This window comes from Leucoraja erinacea, chromosome 1, assembly GCF_028641065.1.
Source record: "Leucoraja erinacea ecotype New England chromosome 1, Leri_hhj_1, whole genome shotgun sequence".
NCBI classification, from domain to species: domain Eukaryota; kingdom Metazoa; phylum Chordata; class Chondrichthyes; order Rajiformes; family Rajidae; genus Leucoraja; species Leucoraja erinaceus.
The window spans coordinates 136,161,024-136,182,624 of NC_073377.1; the positions used below are offsets into that span (position 1 = coordinate 136,161,024).

Sequence of the window (21,601 nt, forward strand, 5' to 3'; positions counted from 1 at the left end):
TAAAGGACATTTCCCACTCCGGACACTCCCTGTTTGAACTGTTGCCGTCAGGCAGACGGTACAGATCTACAAGGACAAGGACGAACAGACTAAAAAACAGTTTTTACCCCACTGCTATAAAAGCACTAAATGTAGCCGCCAAGGAACGCAGGGGCGAGACATACTAAGGGACTGTGGTACACTGTGAAATCGACAGAAGGATGGAGGGTTGGGTGTTTATGCGTGCTATTTTCGTGATATTTATTTAGTTTATCTTTTAATATTTTACCTTGTATGCATCGTTAGCTTTTAGAAATGTTTGAATGGTGCACTGACTGGCTGACATTTTTAAATTTTGTTGTACATGGTTCATGTTACAATGACAATAAAGAAACTATTCTATTCTATTCTAGATTCACTACTCTCTGTGTAAAAAATGTTTTTCTCATCTCAGTCCTAAAAGATTTCCCCTTTATCCTTAAACTGTGACCCCTTGTTCTGGACTTCCCCAACATCGGGAACAATCTTCCTGCATATAGCCTGTCCCTTAAGAATTTTGTACGGTTCTATAAGACCCCCCCTTAATCTTCTAAATTCTAGCGAGTACAAGCTGAGTCTATCCAGTCTTTCTTCATATGGAAGTCCTGACATCCCAGGAATCAGTCTGGTGAACCTTCTCTGTACTCCCTCTATGGCAAGAATGTCGTTCCTCAGATTAGGAGACCAAAACTGTACAATCCAGGTGTGGTCTCACCTAGGTTAACACCCTTACTACCGTGTTTCATAGATGTGGTATGCTTTGGATCTTGGGCAGTTCCTTCTCTCCTCCAAACGTTGCTCTTGCCGTCACTGATATGTTAATCTTCGTCTCATCTGTCCACAAGTTCTTTTTCCAGAACTGTGGTTGCTCTTTTAAGCACTTCTTAACAAACTGTAATCTGGCCATCCTATTTTTGCTGCTAACCAGTGGTTTGCATCCTGCAGTGTAGCCTCTGCAGGGCTCTCACTTAACTTTTTTTCCTATGTTGCCAGCCAGGCAACCTAGGCAGCTTTTTAGGTTGCCAAATGACAGTTTAGGTGGTCATTTAAGACGGATTGCATGACGTGTGAGATAATGTGCTCAGACGAAGTGCGTAGTTACCAGTCAGAATTATGCTCAATGAAGCATTCGCATATTATTTCTGCTTCAAATAAAGTCACAAACTAAATGTATTCACCAATCAAGACATGATATATACCACATGACATGCAGCAAAATTATAATACAGTATCTCAACTCTTTTTATATATTGCAATGAATGCAATTTATTTTATTTCTTTCCACTTTCAAATAAAAATGTGGTTGGATTATTCAGCGCATGATCAACCTCGGTGAGACCAAGCGCAGGCTTAGCAATCGCTTCGCACAACACCTCTACTCAGTTCGCTCTAATCAGTCAGAAGAAGGGTCTCAACCCGAATGGTCGCCTATTCCTTTGCTCCATAGATGCTGCCTCACCTGATTTTCTCCACCTTTTTTGTCTACCAACTTGATCTCCCGGTGGCTCAACACTTCAACTCCCCCTCCCATTCCGAATATCAAACCTTTCTGTCCTGGGCCTCCTCCATGGTCAGAGTGAGGCCCACCACAAATTGGGGGAACAACACCTCATATTTCGCTTGGGTAGTTTACACCCCAGCGGTATGAACATTGGTTTCTCCAATTTCAGGTAGTCCTTGCTTTCTCCCTCCTTCCCCTCCTGTTCCCAGCTCTCTCACAACCTACTGTCTCCGCCTCTTCCTTTTTCCTGCACACCACACCCCCCCCCCCCCCCCCGACATCAGTCAGAAGAAGGGTCTCAACCCGAATGGTGGCCTATTCCTTTGCTCCATAGATGCTGCCTCACCTGATTTTCTCCACATTTTTTTGTCTAGAATAGCCTGAGTATAGAAGTTGGGATGTAATGTTAAAATTGTACAAGGCATTGGTGAGGCCAATTCTGGAGTATGGTGTACAGTTTTGATCGCCTAATTATAGGAAGGATGTCAACAAAATAGAGAGAGTACAGAGGAGATTTACTAGAATGTTGCCTGGGTTTCAGCAACTAAGTTACAGAGAAAGGTTGAACAAGTTAGGGCTTTATTCTTTGGAGCGCAGAAGGTTAAGGGGGGACTTGATAGAGGTTTTTAAAATGATGAGAGGGATAGACAGAGTTGACGTGGAAAAGCTTTTCCCACTGAGAGTAGGGAAGATTCAAACAAGGGGACATGACATGAGAATTAAGGGACTGAAGTTTAGGGGTAACATGAGGGGTAACTTCTTTACTCAGAGAGTGGTGGCTGTGTGGAATGAGCTACCAGTGAAGGTGGTGGAGGCAGGTTCGTTTTTATCATTTAAAAATAAATTGGATAGTTATATGGATGGGAAGGGAATGGAGGGTTATGGTCTGAGCGCAGGTATATGGGACTAGGGGAGATTATGTGTTCGGGACGGACTAGAAGGGTCGAGATGGCCTGTTTCCGTGCTGTAATTGTTATATGGTTATTATATGGTTATATGGTCTACCAACGGGGTCCCATCACTGGCCACATCTTCCCATCTCCTCCCCTGTCGGCTTTCGCAAGGGACCGCTCCCTCCGTACCTCCCTGGTCAATTCGTCCCAAACCACCCCCCTCCTGGCACTTTCCCTTGCAACCGCAGGAAATGCTACACCTCCCCCCCCCTTGACTCCATTCAAGGACCCAAGCAGTCTTTCCATGTGCGGCAGAGGTTCACCTGCACCTCCTCCAACCTCATCTATTGCATCCGCTGCTCTAGGTGTCAGCAGCTCTACATCGGTGAAACCAAGCGTAGGCCTATTTCGTCACCAAACGTCACCTATTTCCTTCGCTGGAGGAGGATGCGCAGGCCGTGGGAATGCGCATGAGCAAGGCAGCTGGCAATGCCGGCGGATGAGGAGCGGTCGGAGAGTGGAGAACCGGCGACCCGGATACGGATTGGCACCTGGGCAACCGTTAATTTCGAGCCCTGCTCTGTATTTCCGTTCATGAAGTCTTCTGTGGACAGTGGTCATTGACAAATCCACACCTGTCTCCTAAGAGCTTTTCTGATCTGTCGGACAGGTGTTTGGGGATTTTTCTTTATTGTAGCGAGAATTCTATTGTCATCAGCTGTGGAGGTCTTCTTTGGCCTGGCAGTCCCTTTGTGATTAGTAAGCTCACCAGTGCTCTCTTTCTTATTAATATGTTCCAAATAGTTGATTTTGGTAAGCCTAAGGTTTGGCTGACATCTCTTAACAGTTTTATTCTTGTCCCTCAGTCTCATAATGGCTTCTTTGACTTTCATTGGCACAACTTTGGTCATCATGTTGATAAACAGCAATAAAGGTTTCCAAAGGTGATGGAAAGACTGGAGGAAAGACTAGGTGCTGAGAGCTCTCTTATACCTGCATTAAGGAGGCAATTTAACACACCTGAGCAATTACAAATGCCTGTGAAGACATGTGTCCCAAACATCATGGTGCCCTGAAATGGGGGGACTATACACTGCTGTAATTTCTACATGGTGAAACCAAAATGTTTAAAAATGGCCTTTATTAAAATCTGACAATGTGCACTTTAACCACATGTGATTTTTTTCTATTACAAATCTCAAATTGTGGGAGTACAGAGGGAAATAAATAAATGATGGGTCTTTGACCCAAACATCATGGAGGGCACTGTATGTATGGGATTGGATTAGAGGGCTATGGGCCAAATGCAGGCAAATGGGACTGGCCTGGTATGCCAACTTGATTAGTAGGGATAAGATGTGCTGAAGGGCCTGTTTCCTTGCTGTACAACTCTTACTGTACAGGCAGATTTCTGTTTGGGTATGTTCAGAATTATTAAGTCTGGCATACATTTACCTGTATTATTGTATACATAAAATATGAATACATTATTTGTCCAGTTTGGGAGTCCATTACCTTTGAAGATAACTCCCTCCATTGTGGGCATCAATATGTGTACAAATATAGTGTTTTGGTCTTGGTGACAGAATAATTCACATGACTCCTGCTGTTCCCTATCCACCAAACCTAGTTCATATTAATTTTATGAAGTACAAGGAACTGCAGATGCTGGAATCTTGAGCAAAGCACTGGTGGAACTCAGTGGGTCAGGCAGCATCTGTGAAGGGAATGAATAGGTGATGTTTCAGGGTGGGATCCTTTCTCATGAATGTCACCAGCAAAGATTATAGAGGAGCTTTGGTCACCAGTCCATTCCCTCCACAGATACTGCCTGACCTGCTGAGTTCCTCCAGTGCTTTGTTTTAATTTAATCTTATTTTCCATAGAGGCTTTAGACGTATTGTTTTGTCCTTTGTCCACCCATCAAACAATCAACCCCCCCCCCCCTCACCTGTGACTACCTGTCACTTGCTAGGCTTTGTCCTGCCTTGCCTCCCAGCTTTTTAGCTGTCAGAAGAACTGCTCTGACCCCAAAACGTCACCTATCTATGTTCTCCAGAGATACTGTCTGACCCGCTGTTAATCCACTTTTTTTTTGTAAACCAGCATCTACAGTAGCTTATGTCTATATGATATATGGATATGGTCTTGCATTTTCTGTGCTTCAGATGTTCAACAGAAACATTTTTCATTTCTATCATAATGATTCTTTGTACATAAGGCTAATTAAAACCCTCGAGGGAGCAATGGTATCTTGACATGGGTAATTTAGAACTGTGATGCCAGTTCACAAGATCAGACTTTGGAAAGACTACCTGATGCAGTCTTTGGTCCTAGCTTCTGCACTGTACGTGGATTTCACAAACATAAATTTGCCTCGATAGTACACCGAGTTACATTATGGAGATTGATTTGTAAAATTGCGGCTTTGAAATTAAATAAATAATGTTGCAGCTGTTGGCATTATTTTTTAACCTGGTGACAGGTCTGTGCTTCCTATACTGGGCAGTCAGTGGTGTCCTTGGAAATGTTCTTATATTTTTCTCAATGTGTGTTTGCTGGATTGGCCTTGGAATTTGTTCCATTGTAAGGCTTCAGTCTTAAAATTATCCATTCAATTACAGAACATTCCTGTATTCTGGCAATGACTTTGTTAGACATTGATTGTGCTGTGTTGAGTGGTTACTTAAGGTGGCTCCTGTTGGGCCATGTGGAGAAGAGAACATTGTAGAACCCTGTAGAACATTGTCTGGGATGAAGTTTGTCAGCATGGCTTTTGACCAGAATAAAAGCAGGAACTCAGCCGATCAGACAACATTTGTGGAAAGGGATACAGAGTTAACATTTTAGGTTGAAATTTCTTCATCCCTTTCTACAGATGTTGGGTGTTTCAAATTTTCCTCAGCATTTTTTCATTTCAGCTGCCTGTAGACTAAGCTTTAACTGTAGGATGCAATTGTACAAACACATTCATTTGTTTTTAGTTTACCTGTTGTGGATCTGGAGTTTGTAATAGTCCAGGCTTATTTGTATTTCATACTAATGATCCCTTTTTTTTCTCTTTATTAGTATTTCACTGGCAAGCAACAATCATGGGACCTGTAAGTATTCGTTCAAAGTTTGATATATAAATGCTATTTGTTCAGGGATTGTATAATTAATTGTATTTACCTCTCTGTAGAATGACAGTCCGTATCAGGGTGGAGTCTTTTTCTTGACAATTCATTTTCCTACGGACTATCCTTTTAAACCACCTAAGGCAAGTATGGTTATTGTCATCTATTAAAATTAATCGTCAAAGTGTTAGCTTTTTAAAAACTATTTAAGCACTGACAGATTGAATGTTTTAAATGTAAGCAGTTTGGGGACTAATGGTTCTCCTGGGCATGGGAAACCCCTCCCGCTAGACACTGACTCACACCTGAATACCTGCCCCTTGGACATTTTTATAAATTAAAAAATTACATTCTGCGTGTTACCGTTTCCTTCATGGAAGCACGAGCTATAAAACTAACGTTGTGGTAGCATACTATTACATAATTTGCATCTACCTTTTCAAATCATTTCTAGATACAGTAAAACTGCGAGCCCAACACCCTTTGGACCTGGGAGACACTTTCTTAATTATGTTTTGCAGTATTATACATTTTCCAGTCAAACTGTTGAGTTTAAAGGGGATGTGGGAGTTTCTGGCCAACCAAATATTGGATTATTGAAGCTTACAACTGTTGGTTGTAATTGTTTTGTTTTAACATGGTCAAACAATAGGCATCTCAACAAGAGTAAGGTGATTGACTAATCTGTTGTGGAGCTGAGGTGTGTTTGTTTGGACACCAGAACCTTCCTCACCTCTTCACTCTATTGATGGTTAATTGTAAGTTTACAGTTACTTGCTCAATTCTTCAGAATCACCAGATCAGCTCAGATTCAAAAATGTATATTTTTGAAGTTGTAGCAATTGAGTTTTGCATGGTTTTGGTGTTTGACTGGTTAAAGTCAATTATATTGACTCTATTATACTGAATCATGTTCAATTGGTTATTTCAATAAAATTAGGTAAACCATGTGCATAGTGAGGTGCAAGGAATTGTAGGTACTGCTTACAGAAGAAAAGTTTGCCTGAATCTGAAGAAAGATCCAGACCCGAAACATTGCTGATCCATGTTCTACATAGATTCTGCTGAACTCACTGAGTTACTTTGTTTTTCTTGTGTTTGGGCATTGTGATGTACATTAGTACCAATGGAATATTATTCTGTTTTTTTGTTTTTTTTGCTTTCAGGTTGCATTTACAACAAGAATTTATCACCCAAATATTAACAGTAACGGCAGCATCTGCCTTGATATTCTCCGGTCGCAATGGTCCCCTGCGTTAACTATTTCTAAAGGTACAGTGACATTTTAATTTGTTTGAAGTTCTTCATCTGTTTTGCACATGCCAAATCAAGGGAGTGTCTTCTAAGATCCTCACAGATTTTGGGATATAAAATTGATCATGTGGTAGTCATCCAGGCCATTGGCTATGTTCTGTGTTTTGGTTCATTGCGTATGGTTGTTGCTGCAGGGCTAGATTGTATTGTCCGTCACTATTTGCTCTTGCAAGGGTAGTGGTGACCCTGCACGTGGAACCGTACCAGTCCATTGCTGCGGTTTTGATAGCAATACAAGTCTCACAGAAGTCTAAAGAAGGGTCTCGACCCAAAATGTCACCCATTCCTTCTCTCCAGAGATGCTACCTGTCTCGCTGAATTACACCAGCTTTTTGTGTCTTATCTTTGGTTTAAACCTGCATCTGCAGTTCCTTCTTACACAAGTCTCATAGTCCTTGCTCAGGGAATTGAGTGCTTCCCAAGTATCCTGCCTCAATCCCTTCATAATTTTATACACCTCACCTACGCCTGCCTGCAGCCTCTTCTGCTCCAGGAAAAATAACAGCTCATTTAATCTTTTTTCATCGGCTGTAATTTTCTGGTCTTGGCAGCTTCATGCTATATCTCCTTTGCCACCACCAGTGCAGTTGGTTTTCCCTTGCTGCCGTGACCACATTTGCACTGCGTGCACCTGTGCTTTCGTTTGATGAGTACATCTCACATAATCACCTTCTCTTGTAATCTGTTGCTTGGATGGCAAAGGTAAGCATCCTGTATACCTTTTTAAACCCCTTATTGATTTTACCTCTTACCTTAAATGATCTTTGCATATTTCAATGTCATTTTATTGCTCCATACCACTCAACACTTTAGTCATTGTACTTGAACAGAGACCTAATTACAGTTGTTTCTGTCTACTAACACTCTGCCTGGCAGAACTTGTCCTCACCCTCAACTTCTCTTTTAACTCCTCTCATTGTCTCAAATTAAAGGTGTCGCCATGGGCATTCACATGGGCCCCAGCTATACCTGCCTTTTTGTCAATCATGTTGAACAGTTCTTGGTTCGGGCAGTGTTCTGGCACCATCCCCAACTCTTTTTCCACTACATCGACAACTGCATCGGGGATGCCTCATGCACCCGTATAGAATTCATTGATATCTTTAACAGACGACAGGGACGACAGATGGCAAAATGGGCTAAGTGTTCGGCTGGCGACCGGAAGGTAGCCGGTTCGAATCCCGCTTGGAGTTCATACTGTCGTTGTGTCCTTGGGGCAAGACACTTCACCCACCTTTGCCTGTGTGTAATGTAATGTAATTATGTGAAGCACTTTGGGGTCAATGCAAGTTGACTGAAAATGTGCTATATAAATAAGATTATTATTATTATTATTAACTTCAACGCTGCCCTCAAAATCACTTGGGTGACCTCTGACGCCTCTCTCTCCTTTCTCGATCTCTCTGTATCCATCTCAAGGGACAGACTATCGACTAACGTCTACCACAAATTTACCGACACCCACAGCTATCCGGACCCCCTCTGCCTCTTGCGAAGACGCTATCCCCTCCTCTCAATTCCTCTATTTCTGCCACACACGCTCCCAAGATGAGGCTTTATAGTCCAAGACATTGAGATGTCCACTTTCTTAATAAATGTAATCTCCCCCACCCCTGCTCTGCTGCCGTGTCATCAGAGCAGAATTAGGCCATTTGGCCCCTCGAGTCTACTCCGCCATTCAATCATGGCTGATTATCATTCCCCCTCAATCCCATTCTCCTGCCTTCTCCTCGTAACCTTGACACCCTTACTAATCAAGAACCTATCACTCTCCACTTTAAAAATACCCCAAACGGCCTATGTCAATGAATTCAACAGAATCACCACACTCTGACTAACGAAATTCCTCCATGTGTTTCCGAAGGTATGTCCTTTTATTCTGAAGTTGTGCCCTCTGGTCCTGGACTCCCCACTAGTGGAAATACCCTCCACATTCACTCAATTCAGGCATTTTGTTATTTGGTGAGTTTCAATGAGATCCACCCTCATCTTAAATTCCAGCAAGTTTCGGCTCAGAGTCATCAAATGCTCATCATGCGTTAAGCCATTCATCCCATGGATCATTCTCGTAAATCACCTCTGGACCCTTTCAAATGCTCGCACATCCCTCCTCTGATATGGGGCCCAAAACTGCTCACAAAACTCCAAATGCAGTCTGACCAGTGCCCTATGGAGATGATCGGGTTAATGTATGATGGCCGTTTGATGGCTCTGGGCCTGTACTTGCTGGAGATTAGAAGGATGAGAAGGGACCTCATTGAAACTTACCAATTATGGCGCTATTATATGCCTTCTCCTTTACTTTTATGCTGCCTTTATCTTCTTTGTCAGCTCTCAGTCGCCTCATTCTCCTCTCAGCATCATTCTTCCTGTCTGCGATGTCTTCTGAGTTACTCCCAAAAACTCCTGCCATTGCTGCTCCACTGTCATTCCTGCTAGGATCGCCTTCCAATCAACTTTACCATCTTCTCCCTCATGCCACTGTAGTTGCCTTTACACAACAGTAATACCAACACATCTGATTTCATCTTCTTCTCAAACTAGGTTGAATTTTATCATATTATAGTCACTACCTTTTTCTTAAGCTCCCCAATCAAATCTGATTTGTTACACAACACCAAATCCAGAATTGCCATTTTCCTAGTGGGCCCAACCACAATCTGCTTTAAGAAGCCATCCCGTAGGCACTCCAAATTAATTCTCTTGTCATCCAGTACCAATCTAATTTTCCCAGTCTACCTGCATATTGAAATCCCTCATGACCACCGTAAATTGCCTTTCTTCCATGCCGATTGTATTTTCTAATGTTGTTTACATGCTGCTATCCTGGCTACTATTGGGAGACCTGTATATAACTCTCATCGGGGTCTTTTTAATCTTGCAGTTTCTTAGATCTACTCACAAGGATTCTACATCTTCTGATATTATGTCATCCCATGCCAAGGACTGAATTTCATTCCTTACGAGCAGAGCCACCACCTCTGATCACGTCTTTCTCTTTGATAGGATGTATATCAATACACATGGATGAATTGGATGTTCATCTCTCAATTCTGATCCTCTTTCAGGCACATCTCTGATGCCCACAAACGTCGTACCTACCAATTTCTAACAGCACTCTATCTTTCGTATACTGCGGGCATTCAAATATAACACCTTTAGTTCACCACCCCTCTTCGCGAATTGGCCCGCATTTTGCCTGGTCTTGGACTCTTAACCCTTTGTAAACTTTCTGTCCTGTTACCTCCGATGTAGACTTCAGTAACCTCTCCTGTGCTGTCCTTCCCTTTAACATCATCCATACGTTCCCAATTTGTCATTGATGGATCCCTCATATGTCTCCTCTTCGTCCTGTAATTCTGCTCTCGTTCCCCCTGCCCTAGAGCAAGGATGGAGTTTCCCTAATCCTTGTAATTTCCGCATCCAACAAATCATCCTCTGACATTTCCGTCATGATCCCACCGTCTGTCACGTCTTCCCATCCCCACCCCATTCCATCATCCGCAGAGACCGCTCCCTCTGCAACTCATCCCTTCCTATCCAAACCACCCCCTCCCCGTACTTTCCCTTGCAACCGCAGACGATATCCCTATACTCCACCCTCACCTCCATCAATGGATCCCAAGCAATTCACCTGATCTCCCATTTGTTGACCATTTAAACTCCAATACTGACCTCTGTATCCTGAGCCTCCTCCTGGACACATGCTAACTGAAGGAACAGCACCTCATATTCTGCTTGAGTTGCTTACAACCCAATGGTAACTACAAAATTCCTCCCCGTCTCCTTCTACCTCAGTCACCCCACCGTGTGCCCCACCTAGACATGCATATAATTCCCCCTTCCACCTACATTCCCTCCTCCGTCCATTGTTTGGGTCAAGGGGAAGGGATATGCATCGGTACATTGTTACCAATTGATGTCACAGTGTTTGTCTGTTTCACCGATTTAATGCATAGCTCAGTAAATGTTCTTCAAGTTTTAACATGTTGGGAAATGTTCATTTCAGCCATGATTAGTGTACCTGCAGTAGCCTTCTGGATAGTATGCAACTATATGGAGATTTCCCAAGAATAATTGGTTACATTTCATAGCTCCTTTAAATAATGTTGGAGGAGCAAGGCAAATGATTTTGGTTGAGGAACCAAACTGAATTTCTTTCTATATCTATTTCAGTTCTATTGTCCATTTGTTCACTGTTATGTGACCCAAACCCTGATGACCCACTAGTGCCAGAGATTGCACGTATCTACAAAACAGATAGAGAAAAGTGAGTAACCGTTCAATATAATGTTTGAATGAAGTCTTTGACACTGGTGTTTGGTTTTCTCTATCTTATCTATATCTATATTACTAAAACTCTGTTCTTGACCGCTTTTGGCGATCTGTGCTGCGATTTCCGAGAGAACGCCACCACCTACGGCCGTCATTTATGGGGCGGTTGCAATGGCCACCTCGCTCAGAGCCCCCCGCCACCGCATGTGTGCCAAGGATTTTTCCCGCCGATGAAATATGACAGAGATATTAATGTTTTTTTTACAAAATTCCCCATTTTCTCTGCTGCTCCTGCTGGTGGGATGGGGGAGGGACTATAAAACCAGGAAATGGTGTGCCCCAATCAGTCTCTACAACATGGAGGTCTGCCTGCAAATGATTTTGGGGGGGTTTGGTTGAAGTAAAAAGGCACTCTCTATCTCTCCCCTCCTCCTCCCCTCCCCCTCTCCTGTCTCCTCTCTTCCCCCCTCCTCTCTTCCCCCCTCCTCTCTTCCCCCCTCCTCTCTTCCCCTCCTCCTCTCTTCCCCCCTCCTCTCTTCCCCCCCTCCTCTCTTCCCCCCTCCTCTCTCCCCCCCCCTCCTCTCTTCCCCCCCCCCTCCTCTCTTCCCCCCCTCCTATCTTCCCCCCCTCCTCTCTTCCCCCCCTCCTCTCTTCCCCCCCTCCTCTCCCCCCCCCCTCCTCTCTTCCCCCCCTCCTCTCTTCCCCCCTCCTCTCTTCCCCCCCTCCTCTCTTCCCCCCCTCCTCTCTTCCCCCCCCTCCTCTCTTCTTCCCCCCCCCCTCCTCTCTTCCCCCCTCCTCTCTCCCCCCCCCCCTCCCCCCTTCCCTCCTCCTCTCTTCCCCCCCTCCTCTCTTTCCCCCCCTCCTCTCTCCCCCCCCTCTCCCCTCCCCCTCCCCTCTCCCTCTCCCCCCCCTCTCCTCTCTCCCCCCCCCTCTCCTCTCTCCCCCCCCCTCTCCTCTCTTTCCCCCCCCTCTCCTCTCCTTCTCCTCCCCCCTCTCCGCTCTTCCCCCCTCTCCTCTCTTCCCCCCTCTCCTCTCTTCCCCCCCTCTCCTCCTCTTCCCCCCTCTCCTCTCTTCCCCTCTCTCCTCTCTTCCCCCTTCTCCCTCTCCTCTCTTCCCCCCCCTCTCCTCTCTTCCCCTTCTCTCTCTCTCCCCCCCCTCTCCTCTCTTCCCCCCCCTCTCCTCTCCTCTCTTCCCCCCCCTCTCCTCTCTTCCCCCCCCTCTCCTCTTCTCCCCCCCTCTCCTCTCTCTCCCCCCCTCTCCTCTCTTCCCCCCCTCTCCTCTCTCCCCCTCTCTCCTCTCTTCCCCCTCTCCTCTCTCTTCCCCCCTCTCCTCTTCCCCCTCTCCTCTTCCCCCCCTCTCCTCTTCCCCCCCCTCTCCTCTTCCCCCCCCTCTCCTCTTCCCCCCTCCCCTTCCCCCCTCTCCTCTCTTCCCCCCTCTCCTCTCTCCCCCCTCTCCTCTCTTCCCCCCTCTCCTCTCTTCCCCCCCCTCTCTCCTCTCTTCCCCCCTCTCCTCTCTTCCCCCCCTCTCCTCTCTTCCCCCCTCTCCTCTCTTCCCCCCCCTCTCCTCTCTCCTTCCCCCCCCTCGCCTCCTCTCTTCCCCCCCTCTCCTCTCTTCCCCCCCCCCCTCTCCTCTCTTCCCCCCTCTCCTCTCTTCCCCCTCCTCCTCTCTTCCTCTCCTCTCTTCCTTCCTCTCCTCTCTCCTCTCTCCTCTCTTCCCCCCCTCTCCTCTCTCTCCCCCCCCTCCTCTCTTCCTCTCTTCCCCTCCCTTCCCCCCCTCTCCTCTCTTCTTTTTCTCCCCCCCTCTCTCCTCTCTTCGTCCCCTCTCCTCTCTTCCCCCCCTCCTCCTCTCTTCCCCCCCCCCTCTCCTCCCTCTTCTCCCCCCTCTCCTCTCTTCTCTTCCCCCCTCTCCTCTCTTTCCCCCCCTCTCCTCTCTTCCCCCCCCCCCCTCCTCTCTTCCCCCCTCTCTCTCTCTCTCCCCCCTCTCCTCTCCTTCCCCCCTCTCCTCTCTTTCTTTTCCCCTCCTTCCTCTTGTCTACCCGTTTTTTGTTTTTTTTCTTTCCCCCCTCCTCTCTTCCCCCCCTCCTCTCTTCCCCCCCCCTCCTCTCTTTCCCCCCCTTCTCTTCTCCGCTCTCTCCCTCCTCCTCCTCTCCCCCTCCTCTCTCTTTCCCCCCCCCCTCCTCTCTTCCCCCCCCCTCTCCTCTCTTCGCCCCCCCCCCCTCTCTCGCCCCCCCCCTCCCCCTCTCTCCCCCCTCAAATCAGAGATATTAATGGGTTTTTTTAAATCACCATTCTCTCTGCTGCCCCTGCTGGAGGGAGGGGGAGGGACTATAAAACCAGTAAGAGGTGTGCCTCACTCAGTTTCTGCAAGGTGGATGAAGCCAAAGGGGCACGTCTCTCTGAGCTCTGAATAACACTGAACAAATGTCTACTCAACTGTGAGTCCCCTTAATGTGGTTTGAAAATGAAAATATGGTTTGTTTGAAGTAAAAAGGCACTGCCTGCAAATGGTTGTCTGGGGAGTTTGGGTTGAAGTAAAAAGGAACTCCTGCAAATGGTGGTTTGGGTGCTTTGGCTTGAAGTTAAAAGGCACTCCTGCAAATGGTTGTCTGGGGAGTTTGGGTTGAAGTAAAAAGGAACTCCTGCAAATGGTGGTTTGGGTGCTTTGGTTTGAAGTTAAAAGGCACTACTGCGAATGGTGGTTTGGGTGCTTTGACGAAGTTAAAAAGCACTACTGCAAATGGTGGTTTGGGTGCTTTAGGTAACTTCCTGTTTGCACTGTATATTGATTTTAGATAAAACGCTACCACTTATGGCTGTTATTTTTGGCCATCTTACTCAGTCCCCCTCCGCTCAGCAGGTGCAGAGGATTCTTCCCATCAATGAAAAATAAAAGTGTTATTAGTGCTTAAATAATGTTGAGAATCTCTCGCCTGTCAATCACACTATGAAGGCCACACCTTTTCCAGTGGGAGGGGGAGGGGTTATAATCCCCGGAAGTGTGGGTGTGGCTCAGTCTCTGCATGATGGGGGAGGGAGAGGTCACGACTGCCTGAGCTGTGAACCAACTGAACACACTGAAAAACAGAGAGTGGTGAATCTCTGGAATTCTCTGCCACAGAATGTAGTTGAGGCCAGTTCATTGGCTATATTTAAGAGGGAGTTAGATGTGGCCCTTGTGGCTGAAGGGATCAGGGGGTATGGAGAGAATGCAGGTACAGGATACTGAGTTGGATGATCAGCCATGATCATATTGAATGGCGGTGCAGGCTCGAAGGGCCGAATGGCCTACTCCACCTATTTTCTATCTTTCTATGAATGTCTACTGAACTGTGAGTTTGGTGTTTTGTGTGGTTTTATGGTGGTTTCACCCTGCTTGAAATGGTATGAAACTGCATTTGAATGTGGTGGCCTTGCACCGTGCATGAAACTGCATTTGAATGTGGTGGCCTTGCACCCTGCATGGTATGAAACTGCACATGAATTTGGTGGCCTTGCACCCTGCTTGAAATGGTATGAAACTGCACTTGAATTTGGTGGCCTTGCACCCTGCTCGATGTGGTAAGTAACTGCACTTGAATTTGGTGGCCTTGCACCCTGCTTGAAATAGAATTTCAAGGAATAGGCATGAGTCAACTGCCAGCCCACCAGCCGTGAGCGAGCTGCCTGCACATCAGGCTTGAGGGACTGAGCTGTCACCCCAAGAACTCATACCAGCGCTCCAGAAAGCCCCCCCACAGGCCACCAATATTGGAATTGGTGGAGAGGTGGAATATTGCGTCGGGGGACCAGCCCTCCCGTGTGAACATGGGTCCCAACGGGTCCCACTTAGTCCAGTATGTTACTAAAACTTTCATCTTGTTTGTTTGTGAGTCAGTGTGTCTGTCTGCGAGTTATGCTGAATTACGCCAAAACCGGACACGATGGCGCTACAATTTATAGACTACCTTACTTACCATTGCCCTGTGGTGTGTTCCATCAAGTTTCTTTCAGATTTATGGTATATTTTATTCACATTTTAAACTTTACAAATTTATCTTTTCACTTCTCACTGTAAAAAATCCAAATCCACAATGTTGCAAATCACAGGGGAAATGAGCTGCCCCTGCGCTGGAGGCTGGTGGTGAGTGGTGGAATATTGCGTTGTGAGAATGGGTTGCGTTGCGTTGGGGGAACGGGTGAGTGGTGGAATATTGCTTTGGGGAATAGGTTGCGTTGGGGGACCAGGCCTCCCGTGTGACAGGGACCCAACGGGTCTAGTTTTTATATAAAATGATTACATGCATATAATGTATAAAGGAGTCTTTCTATTTTTTTTTTATTTTAGAGGATGTTCATCACTAGTGTTGCCATTTTAAGATGCATTGAGAACTGATTCTCCATAAAGTTAGTTTTGGTTTATTCCCATAATAGTCATAGTCATCCAGCATGGCATGTTAATTCGGCCTAACTTGCCCATGCCAACTAAGATGCCCCATCCACACTAGTCCCACTTGCTTGCGGTTGGCCCATATCCATTTAAAAGTTTCCTATCCATATACCTGTCCAAATGTCTTTTAAATGTTGAGATTGTACCTGCATACCTACATCTCTGCACTCTTTCCAGCTTAAACCTCCAGTGAATGCTCATCTTGCGAAGTTCGACTGATCAGCTTGTGTTCTGTGGCATTTTATGCAGTACTTTTATTTATTCAGACCATATTCATCCTGTACTGATTCCCTCATTCATCCTGTAGTGATCCCCCATTCATCCTGCACAGACCGTCCGATCCACACTGTACTGGACCCCCCCACCCCATTCATGCTGTACTGAACCCCCACCCCATCCATCCTGTACTGATCCCCCCCCATTCAAGAAGAATCGGGGAACAGTCTGAAGAAGGGTCTCAACCCGAAACTTTGCCTATTTCCTTCGCTCCATAGATGCTGCCTCACCCGCTGAGTTTCTCCAGCACTTTTGTCTACCCCCATTCATCTAATCTGAATGTCCGGTAATGTGGCGTTTTGACACCTTTAAACATATTACCAAAAGAACATTTGCTGCAGTTATGTCCTTTGGCCATCTCTTGTCAGTTAGTGTAATGTTTAACCTGTCAAATGGGTATAGTCGGTTTTAACAGCTATTATCATAAAATGCCTTTAGAAATTTCCTTGCAACCTGTATATTTTGTTGTGGATAAATTATGTGGGAAGTGAGAGTGTTTCTGTACCAATAACAATAACGACCCATGCTATGGTCATGTCATGGTAATTTTCGGTCCTTCACAGAAAACATGCTTGCATCAACCTGTAGTGTGCATGGTTAAGCATATATGTTACGATGGTCCAGGATTTATTGACACAGATTGATCATACGCTGAATAATCCAACCACGTTTTTGTTTGGAAGTGGAAAAAACTAATGGAAATTGCATTAATTGCAATGTGTAAAAAGAGTTGAGATACTGTATTGTAATTTTGCTGCATGTCATTGCGGTATATATCATGTCTTGTTTAGTTTGCGACATTATTTGAAGCAGAAATAATATGTGAATTGAGCATAATTCCGACTGGTAACTACGCACTTCGTCCGAGCACATTATCGCACGCGTCCTGCAAACCGTCTTAAATTACCACCTAAACTGTCATTTGTCAATCTAAAAAGTTGCCTAGGTTGCCCGGCTGGCAACAGGGAAAAAAAAGTTAAGTGAGAGCCCTGTTATTGTCCCTGAAATGTGCAGATAGTCTGATCAATCACGCAAGTTGGTTCAGAGTTGTGTAATGGCTGAAATGAGCAAGGCTGGTGAACTGTAATGGTCTAGTTAGCCTTGTGGATTTTACAATAATCTAATTGTCTCATTGTTCCTCAGTTTATGTAATGAGTTGAATTCTTTGACCTCTGGTGGAATAAAACACTCGTGAGTCTGGACCACTGATGAAGAACATAGTTGGGGTACAGGAGCACTGTGGTTAGAAGCTGGAGAGGCTGCTACTGAATAAAGGGCCTGTCCCACTTGGCGATTTTTTTCGGCGACTGCTGGCATCATTGACTGACATAGAAACAGAAAATACGCGCAGGAGGAGACCATTCATTGTGATCATGGCTGATCGTCCCCTATCAATAAACCCTGCCTGTCTTCTCCCCTTATCCCTTGACTCCACTAGCCCCTAGAGCTCGATCTAACTCTTTTAAATTCATCCAGGGATTTGGCCTCCACTGCCCTCTGTGGCAGGGAATTCCATAAATTCACAACTCTCTGGGTGAAAAAGTTTTTTCTCACTCAGTCTTAAATGACCTCCCCATAGCAGGTCACTAAAAATTTTGCAGCTTGATGACGTATTGACTCGCGATGTTTTTTCAAGTGTCGCAACTTTTCTTGTTGCCGCTGGATTTTGAAATGTTCAAATTCTTTTGGCGACCCTGATATGACGCCGGCAGTCATTGAAAAAAATCGCGACTGCCGGCAATGTTATTGCCTCCATTCGGAATAAAGAGCAGCCCCCCTGAAGCAAAAACACTTGCTTTCTCATTTCATTTCCCAACCATGAGAATGAGGAACAAAAATGGGCCCTTCGAGGCTCTTCTGCCGATCATCGAGATTATGGCTGATCTCTCTTAGCATCACTTTCTACACGCCTTGATGTAATAAGCAGAACCCTGCAGCTCTGCTTTGAATGAACTTTCCATGGCTCTCCAACCATGGACCTCTCTCTGAATGAAGACTTGTCCATGATTGTGTCTCAATGATAAATGGCTTTACCTTGTACTGAGAGTTAAAATTATAGTTACACAGCAAGGAAAGAAGCCCTTCAGCCCACCTTCATGCTGACCAAAGTGGCTTCCTGAGCACGTCCTTTTTGCCTGCAAAAAAAAGACCAACTGCTAGAGTAACTCATCGGGTCAGACGGTTTCTCTGGAGAACATGGATAGGTGAAGTTTTGGGTCAGGACCCTTCTTCAGACAATAATCTAATGCTCTCACTGTACTTTGATTTGTTTTAAAATCCAAGATTTATGTGATTTCATTCATAGACCTCTGGGATTACACACCTGTGATTGTGTGAGAAGGAACTATAGATGCTGGTTTACACCGAAGATAGACACAAAATGCTGGCGTAACTCAGTGTGACAGGCAGCATCTCTGGATAGAAGGAATGTGTGACGATTAGCGTTGAGACCCTTCTTCAGACTGACTTGTGACTCATTGATACAGAACTGAGTTGGGATATGGTAGCACGGTATTTAGAAGCCAGAGGGTGGCTGCTACTGAATAAGAGAATTAAGGTTCATAATGTCAATCTCCCCCCCCCCCCCCCCCCCCCATTCTCCCAAAATGATGCCTGACTGGCTGAGTTAATCCAGCACTTTGTCTTTTTTTGTAAACTTGTATCTGCAGTTCATTGTATCTGCTTTTGCCTGCGTTTGGCCCATGTCCCTCTTAACCATTCCTGCATATGTACCTGTCCAAATGTCTTTTAAATGTGATATTTGCACTGCCGCACCACCTCCTCTGGCATCTCGTTCCATATATCGCCATCCTCTGTGTTGGCGACACTCCCCTCTCGCTTTACACCTAGTTTTAAACTCTCCTACTTTGTGACTCTTGTGTCTTGACCTCACAGGGAGGGCCTGAGACCTTCCTCCATGCAGTTTGTTGAGTCCTTTAATAACTGACAATCCAGGATTCACCTGTTAATTTGCTTGAGGCTGGTTATTGGATATTGTATGTCTGTCCTGGGAATGGTATGTCACAAAAGGCAGCAGCTGATTTTTCCCAGCAAATCGGGTTTCCACCACTGTCACCTCCCAAAGTGACTGAGCTGAGGTTGCTCTTGAGTACAGGTGTGCCAGGGGGGGTCATCTCCTCTATCGTGACTCGGTACTTGAAACAAATGACTGAAATAAACATGCATGCTGAAGCAGTGAGCAGGTCAATTAGCATCTATGGAGGAAGAAATACTTTATGTTTTGGGTTGAAAGAAAATCAAAGTTTTAAGTTGCTAAGAAGGTGAGCAGAGGGACAGAGGGGACAAAGGAATATCTGAAAAAGAGAGACCAGGAAGTGACAGTAAGCAGTTTAAGTGACAGTAGGGAAGGTTAGTGTTAGTGTAGTATTTCTAAATGTAGGCTGTAGAAAAGGTCCAGTCGGTCAGGGTGTGCTAATGGAGAGAGGAAACGGGCCTAATACTTGCATCACAGTGGCCAGTTCTGAACAGGTGGTATCACTGAATCATTGTTTGGTTGTTCATGGACTGACAGAATTGGAAAGCATAGAAGAGGGTTTAAAGGAGATCAAATTTACATTGCATGGTTTCAAGAGTTTAAATTCTGCCTTATCTCTCATTGCTTTTGGTAACAAGGCATTTCTCTCCTCTTTAATCCTGTGCCAATTCTTAATCACCTCTTTGATTATCACCAGTAATTGGAACCTGCTTAAAAGGCTGCCTTTGCATTTTTAGGTGTTTTGTGAATTGGGTTTTCTTGCCTGTGGATACGGAGTTATTCTGTTAAACAGTCAAGTCAGAACATAATTTTACATACTCAAGGTTGGAAAATTACATCAAGTAAATCTCGATTTAAGTATGGGAAAGATTCCAGTGGGTTTTACTGGGAGTCCTAGAACAAATTTGAAACTGATGTTATAGCATGAAATAGTTAAAATGAGCTTTGCTAAGTTGCCTGCAGACTTCATGATCATTGTTCAATGGCTAATTTGACCCATCAAATAATGTGCCTAATTAGTTAGCAAACAAAAACTGATCTTACTGTCCTACACCTTCCATGAGTATTTAAAGTATGCTGCAGTCTCTGCTTCCGATTCATTGTGGGATCCAGGATATCCTTGTACACACTTTCCCCAGCATTTGTGTTCAGTCTTTCCCCAGTAAATGCGTCATTATTTTAGCTGCTTGTAGCTGAGTTACCTTAAATTGGATAATTCAATGTTCATACCATTGGGATGCAAGCTACCATGAGGTGCAAATTATGAGGTATCGTCCCTTCAGTTTGCATATGTCCTCGCTCTGGCTCCGTGTCTCATACCGACCTCTCTGTCATGGTCCTCCATTGGCAGAGGAAGGCCACACACAACTGGAAGAACAGCACCTCATAATCTGCTTGGGTAGGAGGTGGTTGAGGCAGGGCCAGTCTCAACTTTTAAGAAACATTTAGACCGGTATATGGATAGAGTACGTTTAGAGGGATAACGGGCCAAATGCAGACAGGTGGGATTGGTGTAGATGGGGCATGTTGGTCAACGTGAGGGAGTCACTGTGGTGGATGTTCATGTTAAAATGTGTTTTTTGAGTGATCTATTGCTTTTAATTGTACGACTAACCTGGCCAATGAAATTCCTCGTATGTTGCAAAACATACTTGGCGAATAAAGTGTGATTCTGATTCTGATATTGGGTGAGTTGGGCCGAAGGACCTATTTCCACACTATAACTCTATGACTCTAAAGCAAAATCTTGCACTGCATTCAGTTGTAGATGAATAAGAACATTTGCATCAGAATACTATTCATTGATTATGTTTTAGATGAAAATGTAAACATTGGCGTAGAGTGATACAGTGTGGAAACAGGCCCTTCGGCCCAATTTGCCCACACCGGCCAACAATGTCCCAGCTACACTAATCCCATTTGCCTGCGCTTGGTCCATTTCCCTCCAAACCTATCCTATCCATGTACCTGCCTAATGTACCTGGCATGATTCACAGATTTGCAGATGACATTAAAATATGTGGTAGAGATGGTAAAGATGGTTATCATGAATTACAGTGGGATCTTTAGTTTAGTTTAGAGATACAGCGCAGAAGCAGGCCCTTTGGTGCAATGAGCCCGCATTGACCAGGGATAATGTTGCACATTAATAGCATCCGACCCACACTAGGGATAATTTACAATTTTACCAAGCCAATTAGTTTACAAACCAGTACGTTTTTGTAGTGTGGGAGGAAACCAAAGATCTCGGAGAAAACCCTGCAGGTCACAGGGAGAACGTACAAATTCCATACAGACAGCACCCATAGTCAGGATGGAACCCTTGCCTCTGGTGCTGTAAGGCAGCAACTCTGACCCTGTGCCACCTCTTGATCAGATGGGCAGTAAGTGGAATGAGAAATGGCTAAAAGAGTTTCATTCAGAGATGCGTGAGATCAAACTAGGGCAGGACTTTCACAAAACTAATTGGTAGAGCCCTAGGAAATGTTGGTGAGTAGAGGGACACAATTCCCCAAACATGGCATTCCAGGTAGAAAGCGTGTTCAAGAAGACTTGTGGCACGCTGGCCTTCAGTTAGGGAATTGAGTATAGAAGTTGGGACATTATTTTGCAGTTGTACAGTACATTGGTGAGGCGGCACCTGGAGTGTTATGTTCAGTTTTGGTCACCCTTCGACAGGAATGATGCCATTAAGATGCAAAAAGTACAGGGAAGATTTGCTAGGATGTTGGCAAGACTCATGGCCTGAGCTATGAGAAGAGGTTGGGCAGGCTTGGACTTAGTTCCT

General features: G+C 45.2%; 1 protein-coding gene across 2 annotated transcripts in view; it reads left to right on the forward strand.

The window, feature by feature from the left end:
• Positions 1–21,601, forward strand: part of LOC129702248 (ubiquitin-conjugating enzyme E2 D3-like) — a 65,701-nt gene that overhangs the window by 24,721 nt on the left and 19,379 nt on the right. The window contains exons 3-6 of one of the 2 annotated variants that reach the window (XM_055643924.1): positions 5,482–5,513; positions 5,594–5,671; positions 6,695–6,800; positions 11,019–11,112. In XM_055643924.1, the coding sequence (XP_055499899.1) occupies positions 5,482–5,513; positions 5,594–5,671; positions 6,695–6,800; positions 11,019–11,112 (310 nt within the window). Of the gene's footprint in view, positions 1–5,481; positions 5,514–5,593; positions 5,672–6,694; positions 6,801–11,018; positions 11,117–21,601 lie in introns of those variants that run through there. The other variant, XM_055643933.1, reaches the window with a different exon arrangement.